The sequence below is a fragment of the Daktulosphaira vitifoliae genome, unplaced genomic scaffold, assembly GCF_025091365.1.
Source record: "Daktulosphaira vitifoliae isolate Bord-2020 unplaced genomic scaffold, ASM2509136v1 Scaffold_3, whole genome shotgun sequence".
In the NCBI taxonomy this organism is placed as follows: domain Eukaryota; kingdom Metazoa; phylum Arthropoda; class Insecta; order Hemiptera; family Phylloxeridae; genus Daktulosphaira; species Daktulosphaira vitifoliae.
Window position 1 is genome coordinate 30,279,205 of NW_026099574.1, and position 24,232 is coordinate 30,303,436.

The 24,232-nt window shown below is 32.4% G+C and overlaps 1 protein-coding gene across 12 annotated transcripts in view; it reads right to left on the minus strand.

Moving 5' to 3' along the window:
* LOC126901815 (RNA-binding protein Musashi homolog Rbp6) overlaps positions 1 to 24,232 on the minus strand; it is a 223,821-nt gene that overhangs the window by 72,155 nt on the left and 127,434 nt on the right. For all 12 annotated transcript variants that reach the window (XM_050678613.1, XM_050678615.1, XM_050678616.1 and 9 more), the window contains one exon: positions 9,128 to 9,169. In XM_050678613.1, coding sequence (XP_050534570.1) covers positions 9,128 to 9,169 — 42 coding nt within the window. The remainder of the gene's footprint in view (positions 1 to 9,127; positions 9,170 to 24,232) is intronic.

Sequence of the window (24,232 nt, forward strand, 5' to 3'; positions counted from 1 at the left end):
AGGTTAGTCATGAAAGAGTTACCTTAAGCGCATAGGATTGTAGGACTTAATCAAATAGAATAAATACACAAAAAACACAACACCAAAAGATTTTTTTGAATGGATTAGGCATGACATTTTTTGGCTCGTGTCATTCGTGACAGATATACGTGTGACAGACAGGACTAGAGCTTATAATTCATGCTCTGCTAATTTCCCGTAGAACCATTGTCTTTCTTTTTGTGTGTATTTCAATTCCACGACTTAACCGTGTTCCGTACTTTCTTATGTCACAACGAATATAAGGTTCTCTTTACAATAAGAAGACACAGACCGTCGTTTTTGTGTTCAAGTTTTCTATCTGCCCGTGCAATCGTTTAATAAGTAATTTATATGCACGAAAACCGTCGGGGGATACCCAACAAAAAACAGATGCTAGGTCATCCGTTCAAGATTAAAAAAAAAACCTCAAGACGCTTTCGCGCGCCACTACGATCGACGTCGTAGCATTTGCATTTTGGGAACAACAGAATGGGTGAGAATATTGTTAATACTGAAAATGGTACGATTTCGTCAAAATAATAACGTAGATTCCTCACACCCTATTATATTTTAACTGCGATTTTCATTGCTCATCTGATAAACCCACGACGAGCATTTAAATCATTTACACGACACTGAATCAAACACGATAGTGTTTTGCTATACGTTGTTTTGAAATACCAATTGATAAACTAAAACAATGGAAAACTTAACTATATATATATTGTATAAGTATACAAAATTGCATAAAGTATTATTAAAAATACATTAAAAACTTGTTCGAATCATTTCCAGTTTGCTATAATTTTAAACATGATGTTTATTTTTAGATTTTCCAAACTCGCTCGAAATCACATAACTTTACGCAAGTATTTTATGTAGTGATATAATATTCCTAATGGGTTACGTCTCTTTCTCGTGTGGAAGCTTTAAGTAGATAAATACAATAGAAATTCAAAGAATTTCGATATCATAGCAATCGGTAGAAAAACATGTATTCAATGCGTATTTAAAAAAAATTTAATTTGGCTGATGGATGTGTCCAATGAAAGCGCTTTGGAAATAGTTCAGTCGGAAAAAGGCAACTCGAATACGGCAAAGTTACCACGAGCTACTTTTATTAGAGTAACGCGTTACTTCTTTGTGTGCTCATATATCATGTAATACGTTAACGTTTTTTAGGTTATTCAAGATATTTATTCAAAACCGTTATTTTTAACTCCGATGTGTGGTTTTATTTTTAATGTCTTCAAGTATACTTATTGAGATATTCTTGTATTGATCACGAGTTTCAACTTAATAAATGTAAATTATATGCAAAATTATCGTTTTTGTTTATTTTTGATTCTCGGAATATTTTTGCGCAATAATATTGTTTAATGATTATGATTTTTATTTATTGGAAACGTCCATAACATTAGAAGGTAATCATAATTTTGCGATTGTATCGTCTGGCCAATGGTAAAAATAAACGGGTTGGTATTTCACGATATCCGATTGGCAAACCGCGGGACAACAGTTAAAAAACAGCATAAAAATCGTACGCGTTTAAAGTTATCAAAACGGACCTTTGTTGTTCGTTTACGGTCCAACTGGTCGACCTTTTGCTTAGCTACCGTCAACAAATTGCTTTATGTATATATTTATATATATATAACATGACAAGGAGAAAAATAATGTGAGATTCTCTGTGTGGCGCGTACTATTATATTATTGTTTGCAATCAAAATGGCATCAGATGTATTATATTGCATTATGTTACATTATCTATAAAAAGCGAACATTGTTCAATTGAAAATGTGTAATCGAATATATTTTTGTGACACAACAGTAGCTTTAACTTTTATGAGATCTGAGAAAATTTCATTAATGTTATTTTGTAGTGCTAAAATAAAATATAAATATCCATACTGTTTGACAATGACTTAAATTATTTTTAATTCATTTCGCTAATAGTCTTGTTAATTAATTTAAGCACATTTTGCATCTCAATCGGTAAAGCGAATCGAACAAGTCCACCGATGTAAGGACATGTTCGATTCCGTTCTGTCTGAGTGGTTCAGGTTTTACATTCGTATCAAACACAAATATCAAGTTAATTAATCGATAACGTTGATCATAAATTTTATTGGAAGATACTAACGATTAGATCTGTAAACTACCAAAGTTATATCGAGAAAATGATGAACATTAGGTTCAATATCTCATCTTCCAGGTGCAAAACAAAAACTATAATATCATAATGTTGCATAGCACAATTTACTGCACACACTCATAAAAAGGAAGCTGATCATACATAAATGTTTAATTAAACATGATATGAACAAGTTATAAAATACTAATTACTTAGAGTAGTAATATTGGCAGAGTCGTGAAAAAATGACCTCTTTAGGTGTAGTTGTAAAATTAACTGCACTGTGTTGTATAATGTGAAATGCGGTCGTAAATAATAAATTGAATGCTTGCAATAAGCTAAACTGTACACGAGGGATGAGACGCACATGGAAAATTAGATTTTTGTTTCGCAATACCTATTCTGTCATTAATATAAATGCAAGGCGGACATGCGAATGTAATTCCTTTCAATACAGTTTTTTATTACAAAACGCTTTTTTTTAATTAACTTTAGTGGTTAGCCCGAATATTCTGTCAAGCAATGTCACAATGTACCTGTTGTTGGTGCATTTAATATATTTCACTATGACGAGTGATCAAACAATAATCGGATTTGCATTTTGCAATACGAACCGTTTCTACGTAGGCGTTTCATTAAAACGATTATAGAGCCACGTCGTTTTAATTCAATTTCAATATAGTGAGCTCATGAATGGTAAAAAAATATTTACAACAAATGTACACACAACGTAATTAATCACTATAGTTTTCTCGTGTTAAATACACACTGCCGTTGCGAATGTTATGTCCGCAAAAGCCGCCGTAGACCCGCGTGATTCTTCAACGATGTGTACACGTGATCGCACACACTAGGGGGGTGCTATTTTTTCTATTGTACTAGTGAACGGAGTAAAATTCCATAATTAATGCCGAGTCAAATGCCGCGCCTTTGGGGACTGCAGCGAGCGGTACACTCTGAATCGGTAGTTTGACGGCAGACGTAATTAACGTTGACACGGCGAATTTGTATCGAAATCCCCTGCAGACCTGTTCGCATGGCAAAGGTTTGCCACCACAGCAGCCACATTTCACATATAATAATGCGTGACACGTCAAGCTCGTCCGGCCTCCAAAATAGTATAAATATTATTAAACATTTTGCTCGGAGCCCTGCCAAATTTCACAATATTAACAGCCGAACCGACGTCGATAAGTGACAAGCGGATAGCGTCGGAAACAGGTGAAATAAAATTGTCAAATTAATTATAACCCCCTCGCTTACGGTTTCAATATTATTAGAATAAGATCACGTGTCAACCCGTGGCGTATAATGTTATGGTACTGTGATAATACTGTGGTTTTGTACATGTATGCTAGATAATGTTGACGAAACGACATTGTTATCATCTTAGCTTCTATAAATAAATATTTCGTCTCTCGCTACTGTATGCCAAGTCAAGTGTTAATTTCATAGTAAAGAAATTGTTTGTATAGAACAACAACCGACAACATAGAAATAGATGTTAAATAATAACGTGTTTTACCCCTTCAGCATATTGCAAGACTCAGAAAGATTAATTTTCTTCGGCTTTAGTACATTTTATACGTAGTATTCGTGCTTTTGTTTGTCTTTACTTAGAAAAAACATGAAGAGTGTAGATTAATTTGTTTTTTATTTAAAAGGAAATAGAAACACAGCAAACAGTGGATGGCAACTTTTATGGTAGGAAAAGGTGAAATGAATTACAAAAATTGATGGTTTGCTAGATCTTACAGTGATATCAGTACACAGCAGAATGGACAAAAGGGAAAAATATTATATATTCTGTGCAGAGTACACAACTACAATGCCCTACTAGACAGGATGACACATTCCAACAGGTCATACGCTAATATCGTCAAAAAGGTTGCGAATTTTAATAATGGATTGTCTATTTAATGCACGGATTTTTTGAGCAGTTTCCAAGTTACAAAATCGTAGTTTTTTTATTATTTTTAAATACATAAATACTGATTAGACGTTAACAAAGATAATAATAAAGCAGAAATTATAAAGTGGACATTTTAAATGTGTACCAGACTTCATCAGAACGTATACAAGTCAACGTACTAAAAATTGATCAATAAAAAAATTGCTTAATTCCAAAAAAAATTAAATAACGGCGTTACGTTTAAAGTGCGTTACAATATGTTAAATTACTTAATTAATAAACTAAAAAACAAAACAAAACAGTGTTCAAAGATTTCTGTGAAAATATATTTTTCAAGATTTATAGCCTACAGAAAGTTATTTCTTAAAAGTTATTCTTTTAAGCAATTTTTCTCAAAAAACTTTAGACTGCATTGGTATTTGTATAGTTATACCTTTACTTTTGTAGGGGTATAACAACAACCGACAATATAAACCACACGGAAAGCTCACTTCCTGCGCGGTTTTGTGAGGGAGGCCATTTAATGGAAAATAATCCGTCACGGATTATCATAGATTTTGTCGTCGATTATGATATAGCAATAACACACGTACCCTAAATTATAATATTATATTAGAATTATTAACAATAACGACGATGATAACACACACACAGCGACGACGTTAACCACAATAATTATAAACAGCTATCGAGTCGGAAAAATACTATTATGCCGACCATTACACGACACCTTTTGATCATCGCCACCTTTCATTCATGCTAATCAGAATATAAATACAATTTTTCGGGACGCACACCAGCACATAGGGTGGAATACACTCAAAGAACATCGGCCATGCGGATAATATAACGAAGCCCATAAAATTGCCGCAGTGTTTTGTGTGCAATAATGAAATGTCTCGCACAGAAACGCACGGGGTATAATAATATTATGACTTACGAGCAATTTATTCCATCCTCAAAATATTCCCCTCTGGCTGGGCGACCCCCTCCCACACCGTCACAACAACCGTGACTGGGATTTATCCGTCGTCGACCGAAACTTTATAAACTTATAGCTACCGCCCACCGCATTTTGTACACAAACATGCTATAGAGGTTATTTTTTTTCTCACGTGGTTATAACTCCCGGTAGTATTTTGATTTGGTAATTTAATTAAACGCTAAGGTTAAACAAAATGTTTATTTGCGCAATTATAATTATTATTTAACTTGCACACGCAATGTGATTGCAAAGCAACAACAATTACAGTAATATGATCACGTTAACCTACGCCCTCCATCGTTTGTTTCGTTTAAATAAAATCTTTTAACTACCATTTTCAGGAAGCAAATGTCCGTGGGGAATAATAATACTGCGTACTTAATCATCATTATGTGAATTGAAGTTATATTTTTATTTTAATAGACCATAAAAGTTCCTTTTCCGATACAGCGCACGGCGCATTACTCATTGACAGGTCACCGAGTTAATAAAAATAATTTTGTAATCAACAGGATCGCATAGAATTACAGTTACCGAGATGACTGGGTCGTTCGTTTGTCGCAATTGAAATTCACGGCAAGGTAAAATTGACTCTGTGTATCGATCGACTATTTACGGTATCGTTTAATTAAACCGAAATCTCGGCCTTTTTAATGGAAAAACAAAGTCGTTGAACCGAACACCATGCCTTATCTTTGATACCGCCAAAGAAGCCGCTACTTAAAGCGGACCCGTACTATTACTGGAGTTATTGTTATTCATTTCGTTTTATTTATTCGATCATTATCCGGCAAACTGTTGTACGAATAAAGGGATGGAAACATAATTTTGCATAATCATGAAAGCCTTTATTGGGCCGACGTAGACACATAGCAAAATCAAATGAAAATTCCAACACAACGTCCGGGTAGAAGCGCTTTCGCGGACACAATTTAATTTTAAATGCAAAATGAGTAACAGCCAGTCATGTTACATCATGTGCCTTTGAAACACGCATATTCTTGTCCGTATTATTGTAAGGCTGCGAGTTTATAGACTCGGGAAAGCGTGTTGAACGGTAGGGGAAGAAGCCCCTGGTGCAACGTATTGCGGATAATAGTTCGTGTCCGCACCGTAATAAATTAAACTATTAATCGCATAGCGGCCGAGTACGGTTGAAATATGATTACAACGTCTTTGGTTCCAGTGTCAAGAGGATTATGTGAAAAATTGATATTGTTTAAGCCACGCACGAGGACTTATAAGCTTCCTATGAAAAGTAACATGTGTGTAACGAAAGAGAATCAACCATACGAAATTATCGCATTGTCGATGGAGCGTCAAATTGTTAATTTTTTATAATTATTGAATTTCCAAGGAACACTTTGGAAGATTAATCGACGTCAAGTGATATTCATTCGTTTTATTTTTCAATATAGTACTTGTGTAGGTAATCCCCACGTTGGTTTAAATTGCACTCTTTGTCAACGTCTAAATTCTGTCAAACGTAAAATTAAAGTAAAGGCATTTCGGCACGTTTTGTCCAAGAAATATCTTCTACGCACAGATATGACTGAGCTGATAACTTATAAATCTAGATTTTCTTGTTGTACGACAACACTCGGCCTATTAAAGGTCAAACATTAAACCAAGTAGTATGTAGTGATGACCACGGGGTAGAGGTACAAACGTAGCAGCGGCACTCCGTGGGATTATAATAATAATAATATTATTTTGTCGTCGTCCGCTCGTGTTGTTACATTATTCGTTGACAGTATTAATAATTTTGGAAGGACGAGCAAGAGAGATGGAAAAAAGTATATATTAATCGTATCGCGTCTTGACAATAACCAGTGATTTATTACTAACCGCTTCGCCGCTAGACTGCTGCAGCTATCGTCACCTTAGTCGTGTACCGATGGAATTTTTATTATCCGTTATAATATTTCAGTTGTTCGTGGCTTTTTGCCGACAATAGAAAAAAAAAAAAGCCCGCCAAAAACCATCGTAAATATCCGTGTTATGAAAATTACTACTTATAAACGCCAGATCTTATAACTAAAAAAAATGACAACAACAAAAAGTATTGATCTTCGCTCCAGTTAAAAAATCGAGGGTTAAATTGTTTGGATGTATGAGAAGTATTATGTTTTTTTATTTGATACTATCACTTATTCTGTAAACGTTAGATTTTCGGTCATGCAATAGGTATCATTACCGAACAGATAAAGCCTACGCGTGCATAGTAACACAATACAATTGTATACAACCGAAGTCTAAATGTGGGTATCCGATATCGGAATACTGGGTAGAAGAAGAAAATATTAGACGTTCCAAATTTAAATAACGTCTTTCTGTGTAAAAAGCAGTAGACAAATTACGTTAGGGTTTCCGCTGGTGGTACGAATGGAGAAAAACCACTTTTGTAAAAGTCGTTGTATAGCGAGCCCTCGTATTTATTCGCATACGTGAACGAGTATACACATATTTCCCCCTTAAAAGATTCAGATAGGTTCGGCACCGAGTCGTCGTAGTTGCCGTCTTCATGGTCTTTTGAAGTTTTCAATAAAATAAAGATCTCAAAATGTGCACCTACGTGCATATATGCCCGGCAGTGTTCAGCATATTGCCAATATGTGGCCAATGAAATGGTACATTTGCCCTTTTGAAAACCTATTTCGCCACTAAACTCAATAATATATTAGACGTCGGGATTTTATCGTATTGTTTTCTTTTGTTTATTTATCCAGAGATAGCGAAAGTTAATTTTTATTTTATTTAATCATAGAAAAATTCAACATATTGTATTTCATTTAAATGCTCATAAAGATTTGCTATGTTTCTCACACATTTGATTACGTTTATTTTCGTCGGGGAATCAACAAAACAGTAAAATATGTTTTCTTTAGTGATATCGAAATTTTTAAATAATTCATCGTTTTACTTCCAACAACGTTTTATCTTTCAAGACTTACACGATATTATACTATATCACGTCATATGACTCACAGGAGTGTAAATAAATCTTTTTGGGGATTCCTACATGTTTTTATGTTTGAATACCGCTGATAACTACTGATTGTGTGTTATTAAATAAAACTTATGGCATCTATTTACGTTTTATTGAAAATTAACAAAGTACTGTGAATATTTTTTATTTTTATTATTTATTTAACGACTAGAACAATCAACGAAATTTAAAAAGACTGACTAAATATCTTGAAGTTTGGCGATAGAACTGTTAAATCTGACCTTATATATTAATTCAAATTGACATCTAGTATCGTATAAAATAAAATATATTTTCATCAAATATTTGATATGTTTATAGCTGCAAATACGTTGGCAAGAAACCAACTCGGTTAGTTTCTTCTAATGTTTCAGTATTTCTTTCTTTTTTTTTGTAATTTTCCAACCAATTTTCGTTTAACTTTATAAAACACAAAATTTACACAATACTGCAAAACGCCAGAGTAATCCTATTCTTGGCAATACTTTATAGTCCCCAAGTTGCTATTCCAAAAGTGTAACACACACTTTCTTATTGTGTATCAAGTTAATATTATTAGCAACGTTATTAATTATTAAAATGTTTTCATACTTTTACATTCACGTGTGTTTCATATACAGATATCTTTTTTTAAAAACTCATATTAGAATAGCAACTAAATGTCTTCTAAACCGAAAAGAACATTTAATTTTCTAGAATATTTTTTTTCATTCAGGTCTCTAGTAAAAACTTTTTTGTGCAGACTAAATGAAAACTTTTATATAATCTAGTGTAACGAAGCCTTACCTAGTTACACTTGAATTAAATGCGACCCTATTCAATCAAATCATTTAAGCTACCTTTTTATTTTGTCCTGTTAGTAGCGTATGTGAAGCTAATCTAAAAAGTAGTAGCAAACATTTACTATAACTTCCTAAAACTCGTTACTTTCTCTAAGAGTTGATTATTTGTTTGTTAAGCTTTTAATAATATAAGGTTAATAAGTATATTACTTATTTATTATTATAAGGTATTTGAGTTTAATTAATTGTATTTATCCTTCTTATTATTAATTATGAAAATTATAATAAGCTATTGAGTACTTACTTTTGGATGTGCTCGTCGCGGGAAAGCAACTTTTGGATCAATCTGTAAACAAAAGTTTATTGATTAATTAACGCTACTTCAATAACTTTGAAAATTATTATAAATGACGTTATCACTAATCTAGAGTTGTTAATACCTGTTTAAGAAATTCAACTTACCAAACAGTAACTTTTTCATAAATCTACAGATCAGTTAATTAATCGTTATTGTCAAAGTATTTTTAAACGATCCTAATTTATAATCAACAATTAGAAAATCGCTTTAAGAAATAAGACGTTAAAATGCATTATGTCACAAGTTTAACAATAGAAAAGTTTAATGATTGAAAAAAAATAACGGTGCGGATAATACGTGACTGCTGTAAACAGTAACAAGTTTTTGACTCCATCACATAGTATTCTTGGTCTATAGTAAATTTTCAACCAACGAATCTATTCGATTTACGTTGCAGATAACTTGGAACAATGCAACACTAGGTTTGTGATTGGTTTGTACCCATTTATTGGACTTATGAAAGATTCAATCCTGTGGCTGTGATTGTTTTTAGCAATAGTAAGGTTTACCAAAGACCTTTAATTATTTTCTCTTTAACAAAATGTCTATTCTCATTGCTATGACTATGAACTGTAGAACAGTATAAAGTTGTACGGATTTTCACAGTGGCTTGATTGCGTCGTCTTTTATGATGAATCAGACCGGAAGTAAACAACAGACGTCCGGACGGGACTACCTTTCATACCACAACGAAATGAGAAACGTTATTTGGAACTAAAATTATTATGAAAAAATGAAGACGAAATAAAACTTCAACTATCCTTCGACGAAATGTATGAGGTACATAAGTATATCGAATAGATTATTACTATTCTGAATTAAAAAAATAAACATATATAATTATTTTCTTTGTATCGACTTGTTTATAAAATTGCTAAGTTTTAAACAGCATCGATAGACTGTATTATTTATATACAACAGTGAGGAGATTGCTCATGTCTCATTTATAGTATATAGTTAAAGAATTAATATTTTATTTCGTTGAATATTATTCAAAAATTATTGTATTAAAAAAATGATCATTATTACACGTCGATTTCCAATGAAAAAAAATGAACCACCATACAAATTTGCTTTTTTCATATTTTTTTCATGTTTGTATTTAAATAATGTTGCTATTCTCGATGGCATATTTAAAATCTATGCGTTGAATAAATTGTTCGTGTATTACGGCAGTTAAAATTATTTGGTTATCAACCTGAAATAAACATAAATAATAGCTATATATTTATGTTTTTAGCAGATATCGAAAAAAATTCGTTGATAGGAATAAGTAACCTATCGTTATATGCTCTGTAAAACTCAAAGAATATCCAATTCTAATCGTCAATAACGTCTACATTTTTTACAATGGGATCATAGACAAGTGAATTTTTTGTAAGAGTATATGCAAAAAAGTTTAATATTTTATTCACACGATGCAATAGTTAAAACTTAAAATAACAATTTTCGAGTGATTTCGTTAAACTATTTATAAATAATACATAATGCATGTTTTAAAACCGTATACAAACTTAGCTTGTAAGTCAGTAACTTTTTTCGTTAATTTCCATCACTGTAAAATAAAAATCAAGCGGTGTGACAGAGTCTAATGAACTTATATATTCGAAAAGGCTTGTTTGAGTGGGTCCCGTCAAAATAACTGACAAAAGAAAAATTCCCTCGGCATCTATACAAGTGGGCACTCGAAGGTTTATGTCTTTGGGCGCTGCAAGTGTTTTCCTCTCTTTTCCGCGCCCACATTTCATCACTTTAATATACTTTCACAGAATTTCATGGATTTTTTCTACATAGACTCTTTAACACCATCAGTGGAAGTTCTTTTTAAACAACGTCAAGTTCCGACCTACTTCATGTAGCAATACCACCACCAGCAGAGGTAATACCAGTAGAAGTAGTTGTACAACTAATACTTCAGTATCGTAAAAAAAAGCATCGTCGGAGAGTACTCGACCTGTGGCTATGGCAACACCCTCTGTCCTCTAAGAAACATCATATAGCGCTATAGCTCTTTCGACAGAACTCAGACACTATGAGTATGTATACGGGTGTTTCCATAGGTAGGGAATGAGATACGGTAAAGGTGATATGGTGTAGTTGTCGACTCGGCAGTATTGTTAAGTGTGCATGTCTAGTTAAACGCGCGTTACAAAGGTTGGTAAGCATAGTCGTTTCAAGTCAAACAAAAAGCCTCGTGTCTAGTGTATTTATAATGTATACACGAATAAGTTTTTATTGTTTTTTTTCTCTTTAACCCACCATTGTGGCCAAGCCTCATTATTCCGACCCGGATAGCACATGTTCAGTGATACACGAGCAAAAACGATGAGCCCACTAATCTGTATAGTGTACAGTAGCTCTTGTGACTATCACGTTCTTTTCTTCTTTGAAATCCCATTAAGATTCTGCCGAACCATTTTTTTGCTTTCATATAATATTATCTATCTTTTTATAGATACATAACCATTAAGCGTTATAACTGATGGTCAAAACTTTTTGTTAATTGAGTATTAATTCTCTTATTTGAATACTGTTGTGTAATTACGCGATTTTTTTGCATTTAGTTCCAAAAATGTCATACAACAATTAATTATGTTAATTTCATTGGAGTGTATAAGCAACACAAATGAAAACCAAAAGTGTAATTAAAACGATTTGACCAGTGCATAGCATAAAATTTTCAGAGTTGTTGTAGATAAGATTAAATAAACGTTTAAATGATAAAAAACAACTCTTAAGATTGCACAGTAGTTCTAAAAAAGTATCTAAATTCGCTTATATTATTTTCTCTTGTTTCCAAGGGTAATTTTCAGCTGGAATAGTTGCGTTCACACAGCTTATAGATTATAACAGCATTATGACTTCAGTTAACTATAGTAATTAAAAAACAAATTTGGCTCAAATGGTCTTTAAACATGGATAGAGTACATTACAACTCTTGTCCAAAATAATTACAAAAAAAATTAATTTCTGAGTCGTCTGTATTCATTTTCGAATGGTTTAAGTTAAATGTAAAATGACGCTAAAGTAAAGTTCAGAACATAATTTGGAGCGGTTACCCGAGGCATCCCTTATAACAGAAATGTAGTCGTTTCTAAAAACCAATGTAGACGGGTTATACCTTGTACGCGCAATAATTCAAAATGAAATATGACCTCAGTGCTTTTACAGTGGATCGGTTTAAGGTGTATTCTATGTGAAATTTTACCAGAAATTGCAGAGAAAATAATACCACACGTACCTATACGACAACGGACCGTTCTAGTAAAATGTAGAGTTTATTATACACCCACAACACTCATCGCGCTGCTGGGTGACGCTTTTTTACGGCTACAGTGCATTTGGGGCTTTAACTGTCACGCTCGCTTCTACCTTTGTTGCCGTCAACGTTATTTTATTTAATTTTTCCCCGATATAAATAAATTTTCACTTGCTGTTTTTGCAGGTTATAATAATGATAAATGTACAGTTTTATCGTTCCCGCAAATAACTCAATAAGAAATGCCTAAATATTTATTATTGTTATTATTAAAACAGTCACACCCGGTGCTATTACGTGAAAAACTTTTAGCCAATATAAAATATTAAGCGTATCGAAACTTGGACTAACGCAACGGTACGGGCAATTTCCAGGTCGGTATACAACTAATTAAACTGAAGTTGCCCAAAGTCCCTCGTTTGTATTTTGCCACCAAGTTGAATACCAAAATTTATAGTAGCACACGCTAAATTCCTAACAACGGTTTACCTTGTATCGCCACACCACAGGTTTTGTTCGACAAATTTATAATAACAATAGTAGACGTAGTAATCTTAGGGTTGCAGTCGAAATAATAATTATTTATCGTAACCGAACAGTTGGCTACGATTTGTTCGCGATTATTATACTTTGTGTTGGAACAGAAGTACACTTGTACGCCAAAAAGAAACACAGCAAACAATAATGCGATTCATAAACGATCTGGTAAGAAAATATATAATGTGCATAATCACAGACCGGTTTACAACATTGGGCTATTTGTGGACGGTTTCGTAAGCGTTATGATAATAATAATTTATCTCGATATTCTTGGTGTTTTGGATAAGTTTTGGCCGTTTGAATGACAATATACGGTGGTTTAGTCATAAATCATGGTTCGTTTACAAATTACTATGGCTGTGTCTGTCGGCTCGACCTAAAGTCGTGGAACATTACTATTATTGTCGTTGGTACAAATTTAATAATAATAATATTGCGATGATTATTGTAGTTAGCCGCTTCGCTAACTCGTTGTTGCAATACTATGATGATGATAACGATGATAATAATGATGATGTCAGCCTAACATGGGCCAAAACCTCATTTGCCAAGCAACGTCGAAATGGTATGTATTTTTGGAATGGTTGCTAACAAATCGTAGTAATTTCAGCAGTAGTCCGCAACAAAAGGATCACCGAGGACAACAAACATAATAAAAGCAGCGTACACGAAAGAGAAACGGCCATTGGATACGAGATGCGGGTGTTCGGTGTCAATTTCTGGGGATAGCTGAATTCAATTTCGGCACAATTGTTATTATACCCTTAACATGGCGATAAATCGAACAACGCTATGTTCGGATGAAAAAGAACGTTAATCGATTGCTGCACGTCGGTTGCGATAGCAAAATGCGTTTTTTATTTTTTCATTAAAAATATAAAATAAAAATACCCGAGTGAATTACTACTAAATATTCTGCACGCATTCGCGCGTCGGAGCGCGAAGAGAGTCGACTGGAAAAGTTAAATTTTCCGGCTAATACTTCATTATGAAACTTTGTTTAAAAAATAAAAGAGAACCTTTTTTTGTGTACTACAAAGTTGTGGTGACCGTATTTAAAATACGATCACGTAGGTTTTATTTTAATTTTAATTTTTCTTTTCCGGCAAATCAGATGATGACGATGAGAATTCTTTGGCCTCGTGAAGCTTTTACGGTCCGTCAAACAAGTGCTCTACAATCATTGCAGCGACTGTGGTAGTGTGGTGTTTTGAAAACGCCTTTATACATCCCGTTAAAAAAATAAGAAAATCTCAAAACAAACATTTCCTTTGCAGTATATTGTTTACTGGTAGATTAAAGAGATCTTTGCTGTGGCAAAGCGACAAAGCGAACACACATCGAACCGCCTAGCCGTTAAAAAACTAACATAAAACGTCTGAACTGAACCCAGTCATTGCCAAAACGTTTCTATTACAAGGCACAGCACATAGGCAATTTAATGGCTCACCTGCGTAGAATACTACCACATCATATGACCATCAAAAGATCAGTTAAGTGTTTCAACTCAGGTTTCTTTTTACAAACATTTTTTTTTTGTTAAAATTAAGAATATATATTTTAAAGGCAATGCTTAAAATAGTTATAGCAGTACATTTTCAAATGTCAGAATTATATTATTTTTTAGAAATTATACAGACAATTATAAACATATAACATATTTCGTAATTTTAATAAAATTTTTACACCTTTAAAAATTTAATATGTTATTCTGAGATGAATTTTAAAAATTATATTAGTGATGCATAAATTAAACATACCAGAAACAGTTAATTATCATACAAGTTTTAAACAAATAATTGAAAATAGCTAACATTTTGTAAGTAGTAAAGAAAAGTTAAATTAAAATAATGTTGGATATTTTTTGAAATCGTAAATAAGTTGTTAAAAAATAATGCATTTATCACAAAGTTTTGTGTTGTAGTCGATTCGAAATGTATTCCAGTATTTGTGAATTTCTTTAATCTTTTGTGACCGGATTATCAATTATTTTTCTACCATAAATTACTGTATACTACAAGTGGTTACACATTGGAAACTTAATTTAAGTATAAAAACAATTCTTCTGACAAAGTCATTTGATTAGTGAATTACTGCACTTATTTGTAATTAAAGAAAATACTAAGATAACGTTATATATCATACATATTTTCTGAATAAACTCGAAATACAGGTAATGCTTTTTTTCTTTTTCAATTAATCAATGGTTAATAAAAGTTCTTTCCATTAGACGAAATAACGGGCTAGGGTTAAATTAAGAGGGCGTAAACTCTATGTTTAAGTTTTCCAAAGGTGCCGCTTTTTCCCGAAACTCATCTGCAAAGTTCTCGATTTCACTAAGTGAATTAAAGCAATTAATATCAAACACGTTATTAGCAGATCAACTTTAAAGATCGGTTTCGATAACAGTAAAGCACAGCTTTCAAAAATCTAAACTATCATGTTGAGATTTCTCCAAATTATTTAGGGTAAACTTTGAAGACGAGATATATATTGTTTCATGGAAGATGTCATGACAAACCTACATAATGAATGGATTTTAGATTCATTGGACCGTTAAATTAATCGATGTGTGGTAAATTAGGAAGCATAGACCACCGAGAAAACTATAATTTGTGTATAGTTTCATAGGCCTAATGACGTAGGCTTCATGCTGGCTAAGCATACTCAGTACGCTTTTATTATAATTACAAAATAATATTCAGAATATGGTATAATATTAAAGAGAATCAGTATTTCTGAAAAAATGTTTGTGAGTTAAAGGTGATTTATTATTGGAATTTTTTTATATTTTTATTTTAATCGTTTTACACCGACCTTGATAATTTTTTATTTGATAATTATTGTTTTGTACGATACTATTAGAAATTAATGAAATTATACTTTATTTTTTTATGTCAATTATAAAGTATTATTCTGTTTATAAAATTAAATATTTTATGATACATATTGTAATTTTTTAAATATTCAATTAACTTAAAATTTTTTAATTAATCTTTTTAAATCTTATCGGTTAAATAACTATTACTAAGATTATCTATTCTTTTCTATAAAATTTTATCGGTTTTTTAAGGTTTCTTAAAAAAATAAAAGGATTAATGGCGAATGAGATGTAACTTTCTCTTTTTTATTACAAACCTGTACAGACTTTTAAACGAGCTACGGAGGTGAAAATAATAATTTTCAACCGAAAAACATTAAATCCTTCTTTTTCTATAAATTTAAAAGATATTTACTGCATTGCAAGCTATACAAACAAGAAATTCAGGACCCCACTAAAAAAAGTTTTCTTTATATTTTCTCTTACACAACAATATGGTTTATTCTGCTTAAAATCCGTATGCAGATCAGCTCTCAAATCGTATAACAATACAATAGTGTTCTCGTTTAACTCTTTAGGTGTGGCTATATTCTCAGTACATTGGTTTTGAACAGATAATTCAGTAAATCACATCGTTCTCTTTGTGTATTTAGCACAGATTTGGATTTTTATGAGGTAACACACATTCTTTGATATCGTTCGGTTTTTGTTTGCATTAGCTTAGTTATTGTGGTGCGTTTTAGCTCTATTCGAAAACTGAAAGCGTTTCTATCCATCAAATTAGGACTGTGCCTGTCCGTCGACGATCACCCAAGAGAATCGTTTATCAAGCAATTAAGAAGTGAATATGGTGGCATGAGTTATCCTGATGGAAGAGCTAGTGTGGTAGACAGGTCTTTAGGAGGCAGCTTGGGAAAAGACCAAAAGCATGACGGCGGGGTTGATTTATTATTCCGCTAATGATTGCATAACAAACTAGAAGAACACAGGCGTTTTAATCGTAGGCTTTTCCTGGTTGTGTCTCCCATCACAACCCTTCTCATATTTCCCTTTCTTTACTATACCTCGAGAAACTTTTCTTAATTATTGCTATGCTCACATGTTTTCAACATCTAAAAGTATTTTACAAACACAACACATAGTCTTCCATACTAAAATAATAGTGTTGATTGCAATTGAACTGGCAATTAATTGTTTAAACAATACATTATAGTAATATTCAAGAACACTGCATACAAATAGCGCATTGATACTTCACGAGTTATTTTCATCAAGTTAGATAATTATTTCTAAAACGCCATGTACCTTTTTCTAATAGTTTTTTGGTAACAAGATCATCATAGCTGTATGGGTTATAGTAATAAAACATTTATAAATGCATACCTTTTGATAATGGTTTTATTATATACTAAATATTTGTCACCTGTATGATATTAAGAACTTTATACGGCATTAAAATAATTTTAATAAAAAGTTTTAAAGAAACACATTTTGTTTTATGACAAATAAAATTATTAAAAAAGTTTATACATAAAAGAACTTGCGTAATATTTATTACAGTGGAAGTTAGGCTAAGTATTGTCTGCACTGCTCTAAAAACAGTCACCTTCGATCGAATGTAGTTGGCGTATTGAATGGAACCCACTCCAGTCGTTGAAATGTAATTAAACTCATGGGTATTATAACCAACGTTAATAATTCAGTAGTTATAACACCCGTGTAAAATGTTTAAAACAATATTGTTGAGATGTTACAATATATTTTTTTTTATTGCCATTTTTTTTTGCGTACCAAAATTTTTCATCGATTACCATAACATTTTAACATTAAGTCTTTTGGTAAATTTTAATGTCCTCCATGAAGTATCGTTTCTATTTTATGAAACAGCAAACCATCCGGCAAAGGACTTTATAAACTGAACTTTATTTTCATCTGTGTATTTTCACAGCAGTAACTATTTTAGAAGAATAAATTCAATTCAATTTGTGTTATAAACGACGAAATTCATCGTTTAAATTAAAACCATTGCAGAATAAATAGATGAGCTGTATTATTGAATGCGGCAATTGCCGTTCATGAAAATTCAGCATTATGTGTATCAGGTTACCCTAAACGGTCTCTATTAACGTTCCCACGAGAGAAAATGGAGCTATTATTTAGGCTAGGTGATATTTTCATTTATATAATTGCCTGTAGCAATACACGTTTGGACATAAAAGCTCTCTGTTTTGCACCGTATACACGATTGCTGTCGTCGTTTTAGGTTAAAAGGTTTTTTTGTTGCTCAATGCATTATCGGTTTAAATATTATGTCCTCAATACGTTTTGCAGTTACGGTATACTCCGACTATTCTTGTGCTGCCTCGTTTACTTTTATACCAGTGACAGTTTTTTTTCTATTCAGCAAACTTTACCAACCTTACTCTATGGCACTATTTTTCGATACCCTGTTTTATTTCTACCGTCAATTTCAACAACTAAACCATAAATTAAAGAGCTGAGAACAAAGAGAAAATCATATGGTCGCAGCACAAAACATTTTATCCAGGAGGTTTGTAAAGCAATGCGTTGAAGTTGGGCAAGTATAGTCACGAACGACTAGATAGAAGGTGAAGGCAAATTGATCAGTGCCTCTATAGGGGTCCATGTAAAGTTTTACTTTTAGCCTGTCTGAAAGTTAGACGCCTAAAAAGTGTTTCCAACATTGAACGCCGCCTTCTCTTGGGTGACAAATGACATAAAAAGGGGACCCGAAGAAAAACGTTTTTTTCAATCACCGCTACAGAACAACGACTACTATTATTGCATACCCATTATTTATGTCTGAACCCAAACCGAGGGTATATAATTTTTTGAATCTCTGGGTCCGGTAAAAGTTTTGCTTCAAGTTTCGAGAGAAATGTTTCATCTTCTTTTGAAAACAGTAATTTATTTTCTTTGGGAGAATCAGTAATGCATATAAAAAAATAGATCACTTATAACGATTCAAAATAAAATATATATTTTCTTTATTTAAATATTATCATTAAAATTCATTCGTATAGCAAATCACGGGAAAAAAAATTATATTTAAATTTATTTTCTCTAATTTTGACAGTCTCGATCCTTATCTAAAGTAACAAAAAAAAAATTATTGCAGAAACAAATTATTCAAATTAGAGATCGCACAACGACTACGGTTACTGACACACACATAAAATGACAAAACACTTTGACGTTATCGTTTGTCTTTTCATACAAAATGAATATTATTATTAATGTTATCATGTAATGTATACGTATTTTCATTTGTATGCCAAAGTTACTAAACGCTTCCGGACAACATTGTAACATTGTCACAATATTGTCAAAATAGTTAGACTTGACTGCTCAGAATTAATATGTGTATCGCGCAAAAACTATTCCATTATCGCTGAATTTGTGTATAATAAATGTGTAAAAAAATATTTTCCTCGACTTATACTGTTTTTTTCCTCGTCAGGATTCGAGGAGACCGGCCAGACCCCCGCATGTTTTATTTATACATAAAAGGGACGAAATTTATCCGGATCTTATTAGCATAACTAAAATTCCTTTTGGTCTACGCCACCGCCACCGTTGTCATCCGTCTATGTCATCTGGTCCTCTTTTCCCTCGTCCGTTAATCTTCCGTCAAAGTTCCCTCCATCTTCACGACATCAGAACGTCACCGAACGAATACCGTGAAGAAAGACGACGGTTTTATTACACAAATATATACTATATTTAAGAGACGACAGCAATTTACATTACAAGTGGACAAATATTATTTTATGCCAGTGATCATGTCTTACGAAGAATATAAATCGCTCGGTCCCGTTTAGATTTTTTGCGGGGAGGCACGATATAGTTGTCCGCCATCGGGAGAGTCGAGAAACCCTTTGCTCGACGTTTCCTTCGAGACAGATCATGTTATTATATGACATTCGGAGGGGCACTACGATTATTCACAAGGAATGGATGGCGGACAGTTGTGCAGCAGACGTTTCATGCAATTACGAAACAAATGTATTTATCTAATTTTTATGTAAATATTATATTATACATTTTGTGTAAGAACTGCGCAAAACTCCGTCCTTGTTGGCATTTCATTTGAATTATGTAGATCGCCAATGATGTGCCTTTCATTTTGAAAAACAATAGAACATTTACCAGCATAATGGAAATCTGACGTTGCTCAAAGAATTTGAGAAATATAATTTGAAATTTTAATTTAACGAGTTTATTATATTTCATTTTGTCATACTAAATTACAATATTCTATTTGACCGTACAAATATGTAAACAATAAGAAAACTGAAGAAATCTTCTTCACTTTGTCAATTAATTTTTATAGAAGAGAGGAGTGAAATTAAAAATAAATAATTTTTTTAATTAAGAGCCCATAGATAAAGATTCATATTTGGTCAATACTGATACAAAATTAAAAAAATTACTTTTGGAATCTGAAAAGAATTTCTGATGTCTTTTTATTTTGAATTAAAAAAATTAAATTTCGCTAAAATAAAATATCTCTTTATGCAATTCGGAAAATAACCGATTTTCCCTTTAATTTGATCTCACTTAAAATTATCTGTTTGTATATGCGTTTATAGAATTGAAATTTCAACACCGCCGAGTTTATTTACAATAAATCTAAACATCGTAAATACTGTTGTACTTACAGTTCTAAAAATACACTTTAAATATTTTACATGGCACGTAACGAATTGTACGTATGAGTTTTTTAAACAAAAACATATGTCGTATGACTTTATGATTCGGATGTATGTCAATATTTCAGCATTTTTTTTTATATCTTTTAAAATGTTTACGAGCCGTAATGATGTTGACACCCCGAACTCAAATCTTTTTATAGCCAAACTGCACTCGACAAACATTAAACCCTCAAATAATATTTCACGGCATTAAATGTCAGCAAAAATTACAATTGTATACTTGATAAAATCAATAAAGTCAAATAAATGACACCGACCGATGATTTTCATAAATTAAAAAACACCAGTCGCTGATAAAGTTGAATTTAATTTAAAAATCGCATTGTTTGATAACGTCTATGTTTTGTCGATGGCAAATGTATTCTGCCACTTGTAAATGAAAGCGGATATTGATTTTGCAAACGCAGATACCAACGCTCGCGAGTTAAATATGTACTTGTATGCGTATGGGCAAAAGGACTTTTAATTCAATAACCAACAAAACTCTACTATCCCTAAAACAATCGTCGTCCGGATGCTGCATCTGTAAATCAATGCTCAAGCGAAAATAATAACAACAACGACATCAACTGATTATAGTAAATCGGATTAAAATGAAAGTTAATGTATTGAAGGATGGAGAGGGGGCGGAAATTAAATTCCAAAACCGAATTCTCTCGTATAGCGCCGCTTTCTGAACAATGCAGATTTATTATGTATGGAATACGTACGTAACGGTGGCCCTTTAGCGACGTGTAGAATCGAACGGTTCAGATTATAGACCGTATTAGTGTTGTTACGTGGAATTTAATAGGATATAACAGTTTGATTGCTAACGCGAACACACCGATTTGATTTGAAGCGACTAGTTTCGGTTACTATTGAAATCCAATCTGAAATAATAAAGAACCTGGCAACATTTACACACGCTCAAATTTGTTTATTCGGTGAGATATTTTTTGTGTTATACTTAATCTCGACGGTTTCGTGACAATATTGTGTCGTTCAATCGTTTGGCAATAAACGAGGCGATCGCACCATATAAACCATTTGCTGTCGAGAAAAATTCATTAAATAATTTCAACTCGATTTACGGCGAGCCAACAAACAATAAAATAACTGTATTTCCATAGACTAACGCGAAAATATTGATTATTTAAAAGTTGTTGTAACCACATCATTATTACTTAGCTAAGAGTTTATCTGTATTTGAACTGGGTTTGCAAAGTAGACATATGTACGAATTTATGTTTGATTACATGCACATCAATAAATCATTCTAGAATTAACAATGTAATTGAATTTAATTACGCGAATTGCACGAGTAAACAAAATATATACACGGCCGATCGTTCAATGGCATCTGATAGAGATTTTACTGCGCGTATTGTAATTTTAAAATTAAATACATAAAATAATTAGATAAAACAATTAGCAAATGAAATTAGCGTTAAATGGCGTCCAAACAAAAAAATAATACTAAATAATAAAATGGCACTGGCTGTTTAAAAATAATATTTTGCCGCGTTAAACAACATTGTTTTCTGTACAGCGCGGCGTTTAATAAAAATTAAAAAAATCGAAACGTAATATTTATTCAGTAAACAATAATGAATACGTTGCCAGTGCCATTCCATTTAACAAACGGCGGCGTTCGGCGATCGCCGAGAAATAATTAGCGGAAAGTCAAAAACACAATTATGGCGTGTACATTATTTTGTAATAAAAATATGTAACCGTTGGAACGGCAAAAACGTTTTGCCGCCGTGTACAGGTTCGATTTCGCAGTGCTTATAACCCGACTAGAATATTTACCATATCTTTGTCTCTGGGGAACATTGTATATTCCACTTTCCATTCTAATTTTTGTGCGCGAATCGCAAGAGTTCCTATACTTATCGAAGCGTAATGGTACACATCATTGGATATCAGCGTTGGCGAAGTAATGCAGTCAAACGCAGACATACCGAACGTACTCGGCGTTTTGATAGAATTTATTTTCTAGTGCAATTCTCCAGCCCATCGTCGAGTATAACGAACGCATAAAAACCGACCGCAAAAAATAAAGGAAACCGTTTCAAGAGTACATTTGACCGACCGTAAAATGATCAATCAAAAATTTAAACGTGATTTTCTTGTCGCCATTATTTAACGATTAAAAATAAGAACTGTGTTACATAATACAACATCATGATAGATTGTCGAATGTTTGCGCGAAATAAAAATAAATCATCGATAATTTAACAGCTTTAAGATTTATAGGCTCCTTTGAGTCGCCATATTTTTTTAAATGCAGATACATGACGAGATGACGCGGTGGTTAATAATTCATTGAATTTCGCGCTAAAAAATAATACATTCGTATGTCAGTGGTCAGGTAACGTTCAATAAATAAATCGTGTTTTTTTAAAGAAATACTTAACTGCGGATTACGAAAAAACCATACGGTGAAATTATGCGGTAGGTTAAGCGTAACAATTTGTGTCCAGCCGGTTTTCAGAGGTTGTTCGGCGATGCGCTATAATTTTTGCAAATTAATAATTCTATGCGCACTAGTATACGAAAGGTCTGCTGTCGGTGTCAGTCAACTACTACCGTAAATCGGATTGTTCAGAATGGCTTAATGATGTCTGCTTTGGACACACTCACAGCTACATTAATTACTGTAGTCTGTTTTTCTAAATGAAGGTGCGGCGGTAGAGACGCGGCTTGCCTTACAGTGAAGACGATAAGCGGACTGACACGCCGTCATTATCTAAATCGTACCCTTCTCGTCTTCACACTACACAAGACTTTGTTAGTGACGTTTAAATGGGCGTACATTCGGTACTTATTTTCGAACTAGAGTTGAATTTTGTATTATTATTCAGTCGGTAAAAGTATATAAGAACAAACGGTGTACAACTGAGGTGTAAATTTAATTAGGACACTAAACTTCTATCTATCTCAAGTACTAAATAATAATTTAAACATAACAGCGTAAATGGTGTTTAGATTTTTAAAAAATGTTTTCACTTTTTAGTTTATTCCATTCGTCTTAACATAAACAAGTCGGCGTTTTAAATAAATAAAAATTAATAACAAGTGATTAATCACATTCCTATAAGATTACACTTAAAATAATAATTTTATTTGTTTTAGAATAAAACATAATGTGAATTATTTAAAAACATTTTTAATATATTAATGTTTCTATCATAAATAGAATAAAAAGTCTAATAAAGTACAAAGTGAGTACGTATAAAATGTTTAATTTAATTAAAAAATTTAGAAACTATATTTCCTAATCGATTGCATGAACACTACAAATAAAATCAGTTAGAAGAGACAATTTTAGTAAAAAATTACGATGAAAAACACAATAAAATTTTCATTTGAAACTTCATAGCACAAGATTAGATAAATCGTTCTTTCAGGTGACTGATGTCAAAAATAAAACGTTGCCAAATTCGATTTGTAATTATCTGTCTCAAATGATAAGCTGGTACGGCCATTATTAGCAAAATGTTTTCATAAATAAAAGTAACAAAAATATAGATAACAAATGTCATTTTTCTGGTGAAATCGTGTCACATTTGACTTAACAGATAGAAAAATGCCAAGGAAATAAAGGTTTATATAAAAGTTCACATGAATCATAGAGAGAAAACGTAGTTTTTTAATCAAACTGTCGGCATGGTGGTAATCATTAGTCGTATGGCAATGACAATGTCATT